Source organism: Dermacentor silvarum, chromosome 1 (genome assembly GCF_013339745.2).
Source record: "Dermacentor silvarum isolate Dsil-2018 chromosome 1, BIME_Dsil_1.4, whole genome shotgun sequence".
NCBI classification, from domain to species: Eukaryota; Metazoa; Arthropoda; class Arachnida; order Ixodida; family Ixodidae; genus Dermacentor; species Dermacentor silvarum.
In genome coordinates this window covers 54,291,814-54,309,810 of record NC_051154.1, presented here as the reverse complement: position 1 = coordinate 54,309,810, position 17,997 = coordinate 54,291,814, and the positions used below count along the sequence as shown (strand labels likewise).

At 47.0% G+C, this 17,997-nt stretch overlaps 1 protein-coding gene across 1 annotated transcript in view; it reads right to left on the bottom strand.

The window, feature by feature from the left end:
* Window positions 1-6,817: 6,817 nt before the first annotated feature.
* Window positions 6,818-17,997, bottom strand: part of LOC119463436 (protein big brother) — a 52,975-nt gene continuing 41,795 nt past the window's right edge. Inside the window, exons 5-6 of the mRNA XM_037724286.2 lie at window positions 17,790-17,909; window positions 6,818-9,156 (exon numbers count right to left, since the gene is read on the bottom strand). Of these exons, the coding sequence (XP_037580214.1) occupies window positions 9,100-9,156; window positions 17,790-17,909 (177 nt within the window). The 3' untranslated portion in view covers window positions 6,818-9,099. The remainder of the gene's footprint in view (window positions 9,157-17,789; window positions 17,910-17,997) is intronic.

Below are 17,997 nucleotides of genomic sequence, written 5' to 3'. Positions count from 1 at the left end.
AGAGCCTCGGATTAGGGTGTTCCCTTTAACAGTGGATCGCATTGTACATTCACAACGACGTGCTTCACAATGAAATTTTTCAGAAGTAAATTTTTTCTCGAGACATTTTTATACAAACAGAAATTTACAATGACCATAATCATTATCAGCAGTTTCAGTATTCTCGTATTTCATCACCTTCAAGAACGAACAGTATATGCACGTATAATTATCTGCATTGGGTGTATAAATAGTAGGTAGCTGTTGGAGCTTAAGAAGTGAGCGATATGCGAAGCTTTATGACGCATTAAAATATTCTGATATTGAAGAGAAGCTTTCTTTTACCGGAATTTTTTCAGGTTGCCGGAAGGCAGCTTATTCAGTAAAGCGTGGCGCGATCTATTGCGTAAACTGCAGTTGTATGGGGTCACCGTTACTGAAGCCATTCTAAGCATCTTTTCGTTTTGCATTGACTTTATGTTTCCTTGAATAGACTTTCTATAGAGGTGAAAGTAAATATCACACATGTATTTCGCAAGAGCAGAAGCATTGCTTTCCCACTCATTAGTAGTAACTACTATCGTCTCCTACTCACTTAATAACATGACTGTAAGTATGAAAATAGTGTCATTGAATACGGAGTTGCGCAGGAATCAATTCTAGGGCCACTGTTGTTCACAACGTGCACGAAGGATATAGTAAATAGCCCTATTCACAAACAAAACCATATTATCGATATTAGCAATATCAGTGTTCATTTTTTTTTTTGTCCTTCGGCGCAGATCCTTGAAGAAATGCAAGACATTGCCCGCAGGAACTCAGTAAAGGGTCTTAATGCAATAAACATGAGCTCATGGAAAAACAGTTTTGCGAGAGCGCGCAATGTGCAGGTAGGTTCACGAAAGGAAAAATTGTCATATTTAATGCCCCTGTACCTCGCGTTTTCGATTAATTTGGTCTCGCTCTGCGATCTGCTCTCCTGGTTATCTCAGATGGTTGAGCGACCGCACCGCAGTGGGTTGGTCCTACAGATTCGATCCCTGGCCAAGGATGAATTTTTGCGAAGATGCGAAGCTTTCTTTTATTATATGGTATTTAGGAGATGTTGACGCCTTTAATTGGCGCCGGCTACTCCTTTTCACATAGAGGTATGAAAGAAGAAAAAAGAATTAACTTACACGCATTAAAATTAAATGTCAACTCCAAATCACAATAACACAAAGTCCAGTCACATATAAGTACACTAATACCACACTAATACTGAAAGTCAACTCAGAAACACAGCAACACAAAGTTCAGTCACAAAGGCGCATTAAGTTAAACACAAAATCCAGTCACATAAGTACACTAATGCCACACTAAAACTGAAAGTCCACTCATAAAAATGGCACACAAAGTTCAGTCACATAGGTGCACCAAAGTAAACACAAAGTCCGGTCACGTAACTATACTAAAATCACGGCACATAAGATAGCATGGATTCGATTCAAATGAAAGTACATGAACCTAGGTGTCGAATTGACCATAGAGTGAGTTTATCACAGATAAACACTCTTTTCAATAGTTTCCGAGAATATTGCTCGCTTCTAGAACTCTTTGGAGGGCCATTAACGGTCGTCTTTGCAGCGAATATGTTGGCCAAGCACCTAATATCTTCCTGAGGCTAAAGGGCCTGCGGTCTAATGTCTCTAAATCACTTGCTAAACGTTGTCTGTGTGTGTCGTGTCGTGGACATTCTAACAGAAGATGCTGCACATCTTCATCCGCGTGGCCACAAGTACATTCCGGACTACAAGCTCTTGAAAGTTTTTGTAGAAAATGTTTTGTGTACGCGGTACCGAGCCGCAGACGGTGAATGAGTGTTTCAAAGGCTCTGGTTGTATTCGATGTGGACGGGATTTTGAATTGAAGCGCAGGGTCAATGTGAAATAAGTCTGAAGATTTCGAGTTCTGATGAAACCATGTCGCTTTGCAACCACGGACTGAGATCTGTCTTAGTATGTTCCGCAATTCTGCTTGCGTTAGAGGGAGACCGTATGTGGCGGTATTAATATGCGCTTGTCTAGCAGCCATGTCTGCTGCAACATTCCCAGGGATATTGCAGTGTCTAGGTATCCATTGGAACATTATTGTACGAGTTTTTTTCACTTGCCTTTGTGAGCTCCTTTAGTGTCTCATAAACTAACGCCATGTTTTGGGAATTGCTGATGCCACCACGAAGTGATGACAAAGCTGCTTGTGAGTCACAAAGGATGACCCATTGGTTCCCTTTTTGCGTTGAATTTATGTATCGTAACAAAGACAATATTGCAAAAAGCTCTGCTGTAGTTGATGATGTCGTGTGAGACAGTTTAAATGTCTGTATTCGGTTCCATTCTGGAATGACAAAGGCAGCTGTAGAAGAATTTTGTCGACAAGAACCGTCTGTATACGCTTGAATATAAAGCTTTCTTTGGGCGAAATGCGTATGGATTTCTTTTGTAGTTCCCCGCTACAGTGAGGTGACTAAACAGGAACCCAACAAAAAAAGAAAGAAATAGAAACGATAGTTATGTTTTTTTTTCTTCAAAATTTGCCTTGAGTCCTATAAAAATAAACTTCGCTATAGTAGAAATTCACAACTTAAGCACGATGACAGCCATTCATTCAGTCATAGAAAGCTAAGTTGCACTGACCGTTACGTAACGTTCACGTGAAATTTTAGATATCATTCCGTGTATGCAGTCTTCATAACTTACAACATGCTGCAGTGACTCAGTGACTGGCGTTCTATTGTTGAAAACGAGGTCACGGGTTCGATTTCCGGCTACGGCCGACGCATGCGATGGAAACGGCACGCAAGAACACTCGCGTACCGAGCATGGGCGCAGGCGCACTTGAAGAACATTGCAAACACTACATACTAAAAAATACTAAATAAGACAACCACTATGCCCTGCGTGCAAAGTATGCGAAGACATAAGCCACTTAATCTGCACTTAAGAGCTATTTACATTAGAAAGAAAAACCCTAATGTTCGCACTTAACATTCATCAAAGACTGACATGCCTTGAACTAGAGCACTGCACGGGCTCGAGCTTACCCGAGCGCCCAGGCCCGGCACGGCCCGGCCATTGGGCCGGGCTTGGGCCGGGCTTGGGGTCGGCAAGCACGTTTTGATGCCTGCCTGGGCCTGGCTCGGGCCGTGAACTTCGTGCTCGCGTAGAGCCCGATCTTGGTCCCTGCCCGTAAGAGGCCCCGTTATATTGGTAGCTGTCGACATTGGCGCCCTTACCCGATTTTTGTTCAGTGGCGCCTGTTGGCTTATTGGAAAACAGGGGCAGGCCGAGGGGGGCCACGGCACACCACCGGCACACTCCACCGAATACAGTGTTAGTGGCGCCCCTCGGTCTTTTTCAGAATGATACCATGCAGTGGCCATCCCGCGCCTACTTGGCCAACTTTTATCGTCTTTCGTCTTTTGCGACACTCGAAAACTCTGGTCAGCGAGACTCTCAAGTTATTAAGACCTGGCATTCCTTGAGGCGAGCTTCACGTTCGGGCGGCCCGACGTTCAAATGCAGCTGTTGAGATGAGTGACAGCGGCCCCGCCGGACAAGGGAACGAGCAGAAACCAGGTGGAGTGGCGGCGAAGGACGCACTTCAAGAGCCGGAAGACCTCACAGAACCAGAACATAATGACCAGTTAGGCAGATAGTTGCATTGAGATGACATTGAAAAGATGAGACGCGTGCTTGAAGTAATTGTGCAAGGCTCACAGAAAAAAAAAAAAAAACCTCCCTAGACTCTTTAGCTGTCAAAAGTAAGCTGCACTAATTGCTATGATTTCATCGTAAAGAACCAGAGCACGAACACACGAAGAGTGAAGTGCCGTGTTTTCTCGGTCTGTGTGTTCGTAAGCTGGGCCCGAATTCACAAAACCTTCTTACGCTAAAATTGTTCGTAAGAGAAACTTTCAGCCAATCCTGATGCTGACATATTATTAGCGAAGGCGGTTGGCCACTGGCAGAGAGTACTTTCGAACGAAAGACTTTGTCAATTCGGCGCCTGGTTCTTTATACGATGTATTCTTCGTAGGGCAGCCACAAGCGTAAGCAGTGAAATGGAATTTCTGTGCAGCTGGTTACATTTTTCAAAAGCAGGGGGCGTGTTTAATGCAATAAGATCGTTTGTTTTTGCACAAAATATTTTTTACTTTTAGCAGCAGTGAATTATGAACCGGCTTGCATTGCATCACCTGTGATCATTCTAATGCCACAAAAAGAACGAAACACATTTTGAACGCTTTCTCAGAGCTATGAAATAATTCGTTGCCGTAGCTGCAAATTATTTCTGAGACATACGTTCACAAATTAAGTTGCGTGCTAAGGCATAGTGCAACTATAGCTACTGGTTTCCGATTACTTCAAGCTTTCTTCAAGCGAGTTGAATAATGTGCCGTAGTGTATCGCATAATTCGTCCAACATAACTTTATTCATACTTTCAGGTTTTCCTGGATAAATATCTCAAACAAAGGCGGATATGCTGCAAAATATTGCAACGTTTGTGAAAGGGATGTGGAAAATAAAACAGAAAGCAGATAAATTTGATCTCTCAATGCATTTTTCTTTTGAACTAAATTTAGAAACGTGAAATTATGCGGCCTTCGTGTTCGTTTCCTTGAGTTGCTTTTTCTAGCACTATACGCAGGCTCGCTGGGAATTGGCGTGAACGAAATATGACTTGATAAAAAAAGTGCGTTCTGTAGTCTGTAGATGGCACTGTGCTTAAAACCCACTTGGTAATAAAAGCAGACAGAGCCAAAATTCTCTAGATTACAAAACACGGATACTTGAATTGCTGACTGAAAAATTGACGACACTAAAATGAAGCCGAATAAAGCAATAAGAATACGCTCTTCCCTGTAAGGATATAGTCCCACATGAGCGTTACCTTCACTTCCTGTTTAGAAATAATGGATCCAGAAGAACTCTAGCAGCAGTGTGTTGCAGAATTCTGAAAGCCAGCAGACCAGCGTACTTCAATTTATATTCCCGCCAATTTTATTTGCGCAAATTCTTCATTGTACGTACAGCAATTATTCTTCTAGATTAAAGAGTGAGATGAAATGGCTAGCGGTGTTTACAAGAGTGCAGTCACCCATGCCTGCAGTACAACTATTTGCGAATCTATACAGTATACAGGCGTTCATGCATATCACACGGTAACGCACGAGCATAAACAGAAAGTGTTTCTGTTTATGCTCGTGTTTATAAACGGGCCGCGTTCAAATCTTTCGGGCCCGGGCTGGACTCGGTTGGGCCAGCATATGGTACTTTCGGGTTCAAGCCGGGCCCGGGCCAGGCCCGGGCTAGAAAAACCGGCTCGTACAGTGCTCTACCTTGAGCAGCAACACGTGCTTGGTCAATGGACTAACGCTGCCAGTGCGTCTCGCGCAACGAAGACACATTTAAGCTTCCTTAGAGACACTGCATGGCGTCAATGAGATACTTTAGTCGGCGGGTGTTGTGGTGTGTTTTGAGGCAGATCGTAGTTCTGGCATGCAAATCCCGGGAAATTTATTAAAACTAATTAGCACGTCATTATGCGTCAAAATTTGAGCCGATCCCGAAGATAGCGGAGTCAAAAAATTTAGGCAGTCCGACGCTACTCGTATACTCCCCTCACGCGAGGGATGACGTGACAGGGTGCATGGGTTGCGCAGTGACTCCGCCCCATTCTCACCACAAGTCTCTCAGGAAGAGATTGACTTCAACTGGAGGTTGAATTACCTTCCAATTTTTTTAATGAAGTCAAATTGTTGAAAGTGAGTGCGTTAATATTAGGTTGCAGGATATGCGAATGCCATGGGACGCAGCACTCTCTTGAGCAGTATTTATGCTCTATGCACTCCTTCGCTTATGATCAGCGAAGGACAACACATAGAGTCGCCATCTATATGTATATATAGAGATGGTCGCGGACTGGTCGCGGACTGGTCGCGGACTGTTTATACCAGTCAACGATTGCACGTCAAGTTAAGCCACTCAGCAACGCGCACCATCGTGTTGTCCACATAGCTAATTATTATAAACCTTCATGTCTAGTTTCAAGCGTATGTGTATATACTCTACTGCGTGGTTATATGTTATCACTTTCGCAGTTTTTCATATATTCATCAAGGAAGAAAACAAAAATGGATTGCAGTTTCTGTTCTTGCCTTTATTCTTTTGACTCTCGCTTCAAGTATGCACTTTTCTTTTCGCAACACTGCGTTATTTTACCCACAAGGTTTTCGTACTTCTTAGTTCATAGTCCATTATTGCGAACAGTGTTCACTTACGTACTTGTTCTTACGTATTCAAAATGGCGTAAGTATGATTGGTATATGTACACAGGATCATTGTCAATGTTTCTGCACTTACACGCATTCACTACTTCTAATCCCTTTAGGAGCCCAAGCGAGGACACTTTCTCCTTTATGGTTGGCTCGCAGACGATATGTTGAATTACCTGCAGTAATTGCCTCCGGATAGATGCTGGTCCAAACCTCACTGCTACAGGAGACTTCATTTTACTCAAAGTAAGCACAGTCGTAGACGGATGTGTTGCAGTATTTCACGAGATCACGCGCAGTAATCATGCAACATCGGTGTTTTGTCGTTTTGTGAATGTTCCTGTAGTGCCTATAGGCGAAGCCGGCCACCACTCAAGCTCAAGCCACCACTTGAGCCACAGGTCAATCATTCGGGGCCGGGCGACCCAACTGTGGTCAGGTAATATTTCGGCATTTCCATCTCGTGCAGTGCACAAATGTTTGCTAGTTCTTGCTAAAAACAGTATTTTAACAAAATTAGGAATCAAACATTCTCGTAAATTGATCCTGAGCCAGTGTGCGGTGGAGCGCATGCTGCAACGTCAGTCATATTGAAGATGGTGACCAGCCCGATAGTCTGGCACTTGGTCGGTCATTCTGTAGAGTCCGGCGTGCATGCCGTCTTTTCAGAGTTTGACCACCAAAAACACAACGTTCACAACAAATGAAACATACGCAACTGCGAGGATTTTTTATGTATACGTTTTATACAATTCTTCGCATGTACAGCTATAGCATTACACATAGTACCCAGACTAGACTCGGTCCTTGGTTGTTCAGCTCACAGAAGAGAATTGCTTCAGCCACCAGAGTGAGAACAACACACTCAGAAAGATTGATACACAAACAGCGCGCTGCACCGCATTCAGAGGTGCGAGCAGGAGAACGTATATTAAGAGCAGAAATTAACTGTTGCACGCAAAAAAATTTGTATCACATGGTTAAGATGTATTTAAGACATGTTTGCTAACGGCAGTAAATCCTACAGTCGTCTTTAAGCAAAACAAGGGCAAAGTATTCTGAACAGATTATTATTATTTTTTTTTCATGACAACCGCAACTGGCACTCCAGAGAATGCAATCTGCTAGGAGGCCAGTGTCTTATCAAAGTGAGTGTTTAAGCAGATAACGAGGGGAAAAAAGGATCACTAAACGTATTCTACGATAAAGGTGCAATGATAATTTCTGTAAACATATAGCACTTAACAGGGGGCATTTAGCAACATGGCATGTATTGCTGCGGTGTTATGCAGAAACAAGCAATGCGCCCATCAAAACAACATGCAAACAAAACAAATACAAAAGACTCGCCACGTAACACAAACTCTGAATGCGGTAAGCTTGCGGTCTGCCCCTGACCACATGAACCAAGAAAATATCAGCGAGCATTTGGGTGACAGACACAAAGCGAACCATGACTATACAATACATCGCTGTGGAGCATCATCTGAAGAAATAGGCGAAGCACAAGAAGCAAGACGAGGACACAGCTGAGCAGACATATATATTCACAATATCTACAGGAAACAACGGGAACAAAAGAAACAGAAAAAAAAATGTTTATCCGGGTTATCATAATTCTTGCTCACAGAGTTTCAAGATGAATTCGTTTTAGATATATGAAGCAACCGCTGTGCACAAACTTCCGCGTTCAGAAACCAAATGTTTGAGGCAACGTCGTCATATGGCTGGCTTCTGTCTTTTGAGTTAGAAGCCGTTGTGCCGTTAACATACTGAGCCTAGACATAGTTGATGTGCAGGTCGACAAAGCCCCGTTTGCGAAGACAGTGTACAGTTCTGAACAGGAGCGATGCCCACAGCGGTGCACACAACAGTAATGCCAAGAAGTACACATACCTCCCGAACGGAAAGAGCGAGTGCTGCAGAATATAAATACACTATTGTACATGCATATAACTGCGAGCAGCGAAGCCGTGTCTTCCGTTGGCCCCGAAGCCCTGGCTGCGCCATTGGCGGGCGTCTAGCGACGCCAGCATCACGGAAGAAGACGCGCTCGTCGCTGCCGAGGGCCCGACCGTTGCCCGAGGTGAGCACCAGGCGCGGGCTTCGCTGCCGCCCACAAATAAGGCCCCTCATTCGACGTGGACGCGTGTGAGCACAACTGACAGAGGCGAAGCAGCTACACGGAAAGCCGGGAGATGGTAAGCACACGCGGGTACCCTGCGCCGACCCCTGCACCGTCCTTCTAACAACGTCCACCTAAGTGATCGGAAAGAAGGATGGTTGCGGTGTTGATTCTTGTTTTCTTTTGCATTTGTGGAATCGTCTATGACGAGGCATCGACTCGAACACGTTTTTAGAGATTTCACGCAGTGGTCCTGAGTATTCTCTCTGCACTCACCACGGAAGGAACGTTTTACTAGGGGGCCACAAATGAAAGAAGAAAACAGAGATCACAGTTACCAAACAAAATCAACACGGTCACTTCACGTTTTTCTCCCGAGCATTTCTCATCAGAATAATTATCACATTGCCCGTCTGAGCATTCGGCTTTCAGCGTCTTTTCGTGTCATTTAAATGTCCGCTTATACGAATCATAGAGGAATCAGTGCGATCATGTACAAAACGCAAGAAGTACAGTGGCGTTGATCGCCAGGATCACGTGTCGCGCCAGCCAGATGCGGTAGCCGCCGCGGTGCGTGGGGCCGGCCTCGCTGGCATTCATCGCAAGCTGGCCTTGGTCAGGAAGCCAGCCGTCTGATGCGTCGGCGTGGATGTTTCATTGTGGCGCCACTTCGCAAATTCAGTTGCTCGCAGATCCACCTCGATCGGGGCTCAGTTCTTGGTGTTTCCTTCTCGCCTGCACATGTCAAGAAAGAGAACACCACGTGCATTAGAAACACACGCACACAGGCAAGCAAGCAAACACACACACACACGCACACGCACGGACTGGGAAAAACTTCTCTAACACAACAAATGTTCACGTTGCACTCTTCGCCTTGCAACTAATGTTCACGCAAATAGTTTTAATGCTTTTCACTTAGGTTATTGAATTGTCGCGGCATTTGCGGCACCACTACAAATTTGGTAGCGCGCAAGCATTATTTGGCATCACTGGCGAATACCGAACGTTGCGTAGTTCAGTGCGGCTGGTGGAGTAAACAGGATTCGTTTAACCACGAAACTCTCCGGGTCGAATACGCTTTCATCGGTGTTGGCCCAGCCAGATGCTCTTCTTAAGCTTTTACTATGTGCTGACGTCATGGTGAAAGCGACGCGACAAGGACGGTTACTCCTAAATAGAAGCAGAAGTTGAAGAAGAAAAGGAAAGGAAAAGAAAAGAAATAAAGAATCAGCCTTTTTTTTTTTTTTTTTTCCCGTGTTGCACGGAAGCGATGAGGCACCCCCGGAACAAACGCGCTTAACTCTGCCATCTTTGCGGCGGACCCTTTTCACTGTCCTCGCGAATCCTGTTATCGTCCAAGACAGCGTGCAGCCCAGCGGTGGGCACAGTGAATGGGATGACCCTGTGTGAACCTCACTGTTCTCAGCATTGCGACGCCCGGAGGGAGTGTCGTGAGAAGTTCGCGATATGGGCGTCGGAAAAAAAAAAAAAAAAAAAAAACTGAACGTTCTCTTTTTTTTTACGTTCACTAATATTTAAAAGCAGAGGAAATATGACCGAGTGTAAATCACTGTGCTTCAAAATGCTGAAGGTAGCACGCGGGCTTCGAAACGTCGTAAGAAGTAAGCTTAACGTTTTCACCACTATATTCAGGGGGAGAAAGAAGGGAAAGAAATAATAGCAGCTTTATAGAGCGAAATATAATGCCGCACCAAGAGAATACTTCAAGCGCCAGAACAATTTATGAACCTTGGTGAGTAATCCTGTATTAATAGATTGAAAAGATGGTGGAAAGGATCATTTAGTAAATAAAGAATCCTCGCATAGGCACTATTCAAGAACGCTATATTCGTATGCTTGAGAGGTGAGATCGTTTCAGAGACTGCAAACATCACGCCAGGAGGGCCACCAGTGTTTGCAAGTTTATTTTTGCCAGTGTGCATCGCGCGCGCACGGCTGGCCGGCCGGCCACGAGACAGTGCCGCTGGCACGTGGCCCACAGACGCGCAGCGAGCCGCGCGGGCTCCATGAGAGCTCTTTCGCTCCTCGTTTCAAAAAATCTCGCAGATCGCCCCCGCTGCTTTCGTTTTCCCCAGTCTGTCGTTTGTGCCTTCAATGTTCTTTCCGTTTTCTTTTTTTTTCTTGCTGCGAATTTTCATCTGATTCCTGCGTTTTACCCCCGAGTTTCGGTCGAGAGCGCTCTTGCCGTGCGCGGCAGCGTCAGAGGCGCGGTTCCCGTGTCGTTTTGTTCGCGCATTGGGCGAGCCGCGCTTTTCGCACGCCGACGCACCGTCGTCCCATAGCTTGTAGAGCCCACATAGCCCGATGGCGAGACGCGCGCTGGGTAGCCGATGATACTAGGGAAGGCGATTGCTTGGTCACGTGAGCGGCTTGTCCGGCCTAGCGTGCGCGAAGCGCCAAGTTCTTTTTGACCGTTGTCCACTACTGTCCGGCCCGCAGATTCGGGTGTGGGAACAGTACGGAACAGACTGACCAGCAGATCATTGCGCGCTGAGGCAGAGTCGGATGAGTGCGCAACTCTTCGACTTTGGCCCGCACGGCGGCTGTATTTTCTGCGTGACTGAACAGACGTCGTCTATGCTCTTCTTATGATTGTTTTCTTTCTTCATTCCTTTCTCTCATTGTTACGCTTCTGGGCACGCGTTCGTTTTGGTGACCTGTGCGCTGTGGACGGCATGTTCCCAACGTAACGTCTAAGCGTTTCGGTTATACTCTAAACAAGCCTTGGAACGCGAAAGCAGTATTATCTTTGCGTAATACCAAAACCCAGCGGCGTGCCTACCGCTGCCAGAACATGCCGCGGTACCTTTTTCGGGGTGTAGCACTGCGTAGCACATTGCCACTGTGATCGTCGTTTCTTCCCTTCCTTTTTTTCCTTATAATACTTTTTTTTTTTTTTTGTACGCGTCGTCCAGCGCGGCCATCGGTCGAAAAGGCAACAGTAGTCACCGCTTATCCCCTCATCTCACTTTTGAGTCGCGACGGCACCTTTCAGCGCGCGCTCTCAAGCGCGAAATCACAAGTCAGCGCGCCAATATAGGCGCTAATCCACGGCCACGGAAAAACGCCGGCTGTCAGGGCGCGCCTCGCTCAGCGCGGGAAAATATTTATACGCGCCGTAAAATAAACGCCCTTGTCTGGCCCCCACTCTTGCGCCGAGGTGACCCCCACCGAGAGAGGGCCAGGCTGGCCTGTGCATCGCCGAGGATTATCCCCCCGTATAATGGACGCTAATGCGGTAATCCGGCTTTTGTCGACGCGCTATGAAACATATGCAGACGAGCGCGGGGTCCTCCGGAGGGCCGTTCGCGCGCCCCCCCGCCGTCGTCGGCGGCCCTCGGCTCCGCGCGGACCCCGCCAGGTGCGAACGGACTGAGGCCCCGACTGCGGCCCGGGCTCGGCACTCGCGCACCACACGCGCAGCCCGCCGTACGGGGGAAACGGGGACGCCGCTGTGTACACACGCGCATGGCCGCGACGCGCGCCTCGGCGGCGATCGATGAGCAGGACGCTGTTTGCCGTGTACTTTGCCGCGGCCGCGCTCAAGGACTGCCACCGCCGCCGCTCTCAGCATCGCGAGCGGGCTCGTGCGTCCCTCGTTTTCGCTCTGCACTTCTCCAACGATAGTCGCTGAGACACGATTTCTCCGCGACAGACATTCTCGACGGTTCCGACTAAGCTAAGAAGAAAAAGAAAACGTGAAAGCGATGGATGTATATGGTGACGAATCTGCGAATTCTCGCTCGTGTCGACGACAGCCTGCAATACTTATTAAAGAGCGTCCGGTTTTTACTTTTGAATTTCTCGAATTTTTATTGAATTTAATTTCTTATTCTCTCTGCAACACTTTCTTTTTGGTGTTTTCCCTGTCCTTTGGTTCTTGTCTTTGCAATAAAACAGTTTACAACGTGAGTCAGTGATCTCCTCTTTGTGTTCTCGATTCAGAGCCACCTTGCCCGTCCACTTTTGATTGTTTGTAGCGTGCCTTACAATGTTGCAAGTACATTCCAATTTTACCTGAGGTACATATAGTTAATAAAGGCTTTTGTTACTTCACATTTCTAAGTAACCGTCAGAATTCTAACGGAACCCCGAGCTCAAAAAAAAATAAATAAATAAAGAACCAATTAGTTACCGGGCGCTTGATCGTGCAGATGTCTTGTGCAAGCTGGCCGTATGGCTCTACGAAGTCAAAAATATGGGAGATCGGTTTCACGGTATAAACCGCAGCTGCAGAGCTCTGAGCACAACCAACCCCGATCGTACGCGATTCAGGCTTTCCGCTCTAAAATCCATCCTGCTCACGTACATTGGAAAATCGGTAAGTGCACCCTCTGGACTACGACCTCCAAACGCGAGGAAGAGCCTTGCCTCTTAACCTACATAACCGTGCTTCCTTTCTATTTTTCAAAAAAAAGGAAGACTTTTGCTTCACGCGTGACATGGTCCAAGTGCATTGTTTGGCGCGCCGATATGGATCCCGTTCCCCGCGCGGCTAATGGAGAATCGGCGAGTGCATTGTGAACCCTGCGCGAGTTTCTTTGCTGCGGCTCGTGCGGAAGTGATGCGGCCACAGAATCAGGGCTGTCGTTTGAGCGCCCATTCATTTTGCCGCTTCTGTGTTTTGCTGGCCTTTCTTCGTTGTCGTTGACGCTTGGTGGGATTTCCGAACGTACGCTGCGAACCACTACAGCGCAAGTTGTAGGTGTGGGTAAACGCAACGGTCGGCATTTTCAACGGTAGGCACTCTACCAAATGAAACTTGGCAAAGCCCCGCTTAATATCAGAACGGTGCAGGGCTAAAGACATACCTGGTGATGCAACCAAACTCAATGGCGAAAGATACATTTACCTGCGTTCATTCAAACCTATAGTGTGTACGTACAGTTGGTCACAAAAGTATACGGGACACGGATTCCGCGACAAATGCGATATTCTGCTCTCTTAAGGCATCACACATATCATGTAAAGGATTGCAGTGTAGGTCGCAAAAGCTTCTACAGATTGAAACTTTGAATGAGAGGCTATGTGCTCAGGCTTCGCGGTAATTCAGCCTTTTCGCAAATCCCGTGTCCCGTTAACTTTTATGGTCGACTACGTATGTATGTATGTATGTATGTATGTATGTATGTATGTATGTATGTACGTATGTATGTATGTACATACGTATGTATGTATGTATGTATGTATGTATGTATGTATGTATGCATGTATGTATGTATGTGTGTGTGTATGTACGTATGTATGTATGTATGTATGTATGTATGTATGTATGTATGTATGTATGTATGTATGTACGTACGTACGTATGTATGTATGTATGTATGTATGTATGTATGTATGTATGTATGTATGTATGTATGCATGTGTGTATGTACGTATGTATGTATGTATGTACGTACGTACGTACGTACGTATGTATGTATGTATGTATGTATGTATGTATGTATGTATGTATGTATGTATGTATGTATGTATGTATGTATGTAACCCTCTCATTACTCCTCCAATAACGCGGGAGCTCTGGCGCACTGATTTATTGAAACGCGAGATACGTTTCACCACGAGACGATGTATTGACTGGGCAGGCGAGAATCATTCGCTCGAGGAGGAGCTCCTCATTTGACCAGCAGAGAAGGAGTGGAACAGTATTTAGTGTGACGTGGCACGCGCCTCGCCCAAGAGCGAGCCCGCTCAATCTCCCGTTATCTCCCGCTGCGCCTTCTTGCGCCGCTTCGCAAAGAGCCGCTCGAGGGCACGCGTCCGCCCTGGCGCTCCCGTGGCGCGATCGTGGCGAGCTCAGCGTGGCGCCCGCACGGAAGCCGGCTGCTTCGCGCGGCGGGAGCGCTGATCCCGGGGCGTCTTGGGGCCATCCATCTGGCCCGCAGCTCAGCAAGCAAGGGTTGAGCGACTAGGGATTACTGTCGCGCCAAGACAAAGGGCAGATGCACGGGGGACGGCCAACTATGTGGTACGGGATTATGGCGGCCGCTGTTTTCGCTTGCCTCACCGGAAGGGTTGCACGCAGAGACAAGTTCGTTTGCATATGCATACTGAAGCGATGACACCCACCGTACACGGGCTAACCAAGCCAAAGAGGGCTGCCCTTTGTGTACGTTTGTTTCTGCTTGTCACTGAAACCCTGATCGCGGTGTTTTGTCCGCGCTCGTAGCTGTATACGCGCATAGCAAAGCGAGCGGCAATAGTGAACACAACGGATGTGGTGGCTCCGCATCGCGCTACATCGACAGCTCTTCGCTTGTACAAATAAATATATAGCGTTGGTGCACAGCGACTTCTCGTGATACAGGCATTGCAACGGGAAACCAACTTTGATCCATAATTGGACTATGGAAACCAGAATAAAGTCAATCTCGATTGACTGGCTAGCCTTTGAATGCAATAAATATGCTATTTTTCCCATTAACAGAATTTATGTCTAAGAAATACTTGCTCAAGTGCGAGACAAGTGGGGACGGCTTTTCGAATGTTACGCAGAAAGGCGGATGACGCCATGATAGCGGGTATGAAGGAATTGGTAGAGGAGTGCAAATATGTCGCAACGAAGCACATTGAATCTTTCTTAGTTACGAAATCCGTTCGTTTTTTTTTTCGTTTTTTTTTTCGTTTTCTTTTTTTTTTTTCAGAGTCAGCGCGAAAATGCATACCGAAGTACAAGAAATAGCAATAAGAACGTCGCAACGCATTATTTCATGCATTTCACGGGCTTCGCTCTTTTTTAGTTTCCGTCGTATGTCTACGGCTTCAATAAATTTCCATTCCGACGTCCTTCGCAGTGAAGCGTGACGCGTTATGCAATGCCACTGCGTTTAAGCCATACGGTGGTGTATGAAACATTCGCCAGCGATATCTTTCTGTCTTACTCCAGGAACCCTATATTGTACAACGCCTCAAATAATTTTTCACTCTTTTCACCTTCAGTGATATATATATATGTGTGTTCGGATGCCGCCGTTGGCGTCGGAATCAGTCACTTGAAACGGATGATAAGAAAATAACTAAAAATGAAATGACTCATTGCTAAATACCGGACTATATAGGGCAAAATTTTCTGCAGCTATTTCCTGCGGCAAACTTTCTTCCGTCGCCTCAGCTCACTTGAATGTAGTTGGTGCTTGCGTGAATGTGCACCTGCAACTTCGTTCTCCCTTTTTTCTTTTCTTTTTTGTTCCCTCAGAAAAAAACAAAAAACAATGTGGTACAGTGCACGACTGACGTCGTGTCGCAGCAGTATCGATGCGCATGCTATAAAACAAGGAGACATATACATAAAAACGCTGCTTTGCACTGTTTAGCCAACCACATCCTGAATGGTGATCGGAGAGCGGGGATATATGTATGTTTGCCTGAAGAAAGGCTTCGCGGCAGGCGAGTACATCTCCGTTTGCCCCAAATCCCGTGTTTCGGACTGACTTGCATCAGTGGGCTTCTTTTTGTCCTTCGTTTCTCGCTTCCATGGCATAGTCAGTCCAAACTTCGGTTCGACGCATCCTCTATTTGCAAGCGAAGCCTTTCAGATAATCACTTTTGTCGTTGTTTGTTGCCTCCGTTGCGCGCGTACGAAATGTTGTGCTATAGCGCCGGTGCGCAGCCATCAGGTTTTTCTCCCCTTCACTGCTGACTTGCCCGGATGATTTTACAGAAAGGGAATTCCCTGCGCCGCGCTTTTCTCTTTTTTCACCCCAAAAAAACGGGAGGAAAGGGGACAGAAATGATGAGCCCGAATGCGCGGGCATCCACCAAGGCTGCACGGACAGCGTTGCGTGTTCTTTTTCGTCGTGCTTTTATTTGTTCTTTTTTTTTTCTTCCCCAGTCGCTTGAGCTCGCGCATTCTGGCCCACAAGTTTGCAATCGGTAGAGGCGAACTTGGGGAGTCGCCGAAGCATCTATTTTGGTCGCCAGCAAAGAGAAGCGCAGGCGCAGGGCACTAAGAGAGAGAGCGGGTGGAGGGTTTGCGCAGCCCGCCGCGCAGCTGCCTTCAAAGCGCGCGTCGCTGCAGCGTGAAACTCTGAAGGGGAAAAAAAGAAAGAGGAATTAGAGGACGAGGGAGACACGGTCTCATTGCGAACGTGTGCGCGCAACATGGCCGAAAGCAGAATTAGGCGAAAAAATTTCCGAGAGTCGGTGGCGCGCGCGTTGAAAAGCAGGAACTGGGCCACCCCTTTCCTTTGTGCGCGCATTCGGGCGGCGCTTTTGTCATGGAGACGACGCGCGCGCGCGCGCGCGCCACGCGCTCAGGTGCGCGCGCCGCGCCAGATGCGGAGGCGCCGAAGCCGCGTGTCCGCAGCGGCAAGGGTTGCGCCCCCGCGTTTCCGCCGGGCCGCCGCATTTTGAGCGGATCGCGCGCAACGGCCGCAAAACGCGGGTGGGAAAGTCTCCCCAAAAGCAGGAAAATTCGTGACCCGACGACGGGGCGTCCTGTTTGTTTGGCACTTGGCGACCGGCTCGCGATGCGCGCGACCGGGCCAAAGGGTTGCGGCCTCGTGTTTGCGCTGCCGTCGCGAGCCTCGGAGAGGAACAGTTGCGAGGAGGCCGACTCCACCCTCGCATCTCGAGAGGTGCCTTTCCGGGCAATGAGTCCGGTGACGGGCGTCGAGTGAGTGCCACGACAGTTTGTGTCGTTGCGAAATTTTCTCACTCGTTGCTATATCAAATCTTCGTTTTTCTTCTCCAAGCATTATCGAGACACGCACTTTGCTTAAATAGAGGGCGATATGTATATGTGTGCGACTTTAAACGGGCGTGAAATGTCGTATTTTGTACGTTGAAACAATGGGGTAAGCAGAACCAGATGCGCGCTCATGAACTTTTGAAACGTGCATTTATCAAGACACATCATCAACCCCTATATGTGTGAGCATTATATATAAAGTAGATTCGCCTTGAGTCGCACAGTACTTTGCAAACTATACCACGTCAAGATTTAGTATAAATTTCCCTAAACTCTGCTCTCTATCTCTCTTTCTTGGTTGCCATTTGTTAATTTATTATTTTCTATCTCTCTCTCTCTCTCTCTTTTTTAATTCACGCATATGGGTACTCAGCTTAACGGCATAGTGCAGAGAAGCACTATACAATATGGCAATTAAGCAATCACGGTACTAGCCATCATTCTGAAACAACTGTTATTAATCGGCCTCGAAGCTCGTTTGCCTCAAGAGTGCCAGCAGCTTTGCCCTAAGTGGCAATAATATTATGCACAGCCAATCGCTGAGCTCGCTGCTCTTTGCCTTCCCTCGCTTCGTAGCTAAGTTTAAACTCAGGTTTAAACGTCACGTTTAATGATCTAACGTTCTCTCACGCAATGGATCAGTAGAGCCTACCTCGAGTTCTGCTTCCGCCTGCCGTTCGTGGCGCGCTCGGAATGCCCTCTGTTTCTCTTCAAAGTCTCGCAACCTTTGGTTGTAGCATTCGATCTGGTCTCGGAGCACGGCGTCTTCCAACTGAAATAGAAAGCACAAAAGTCCCGTTAGTATCTAGTCTGTCTACTATTAGCACACTCTTAATGAGCAATATTGTCCTTGCTGTCTT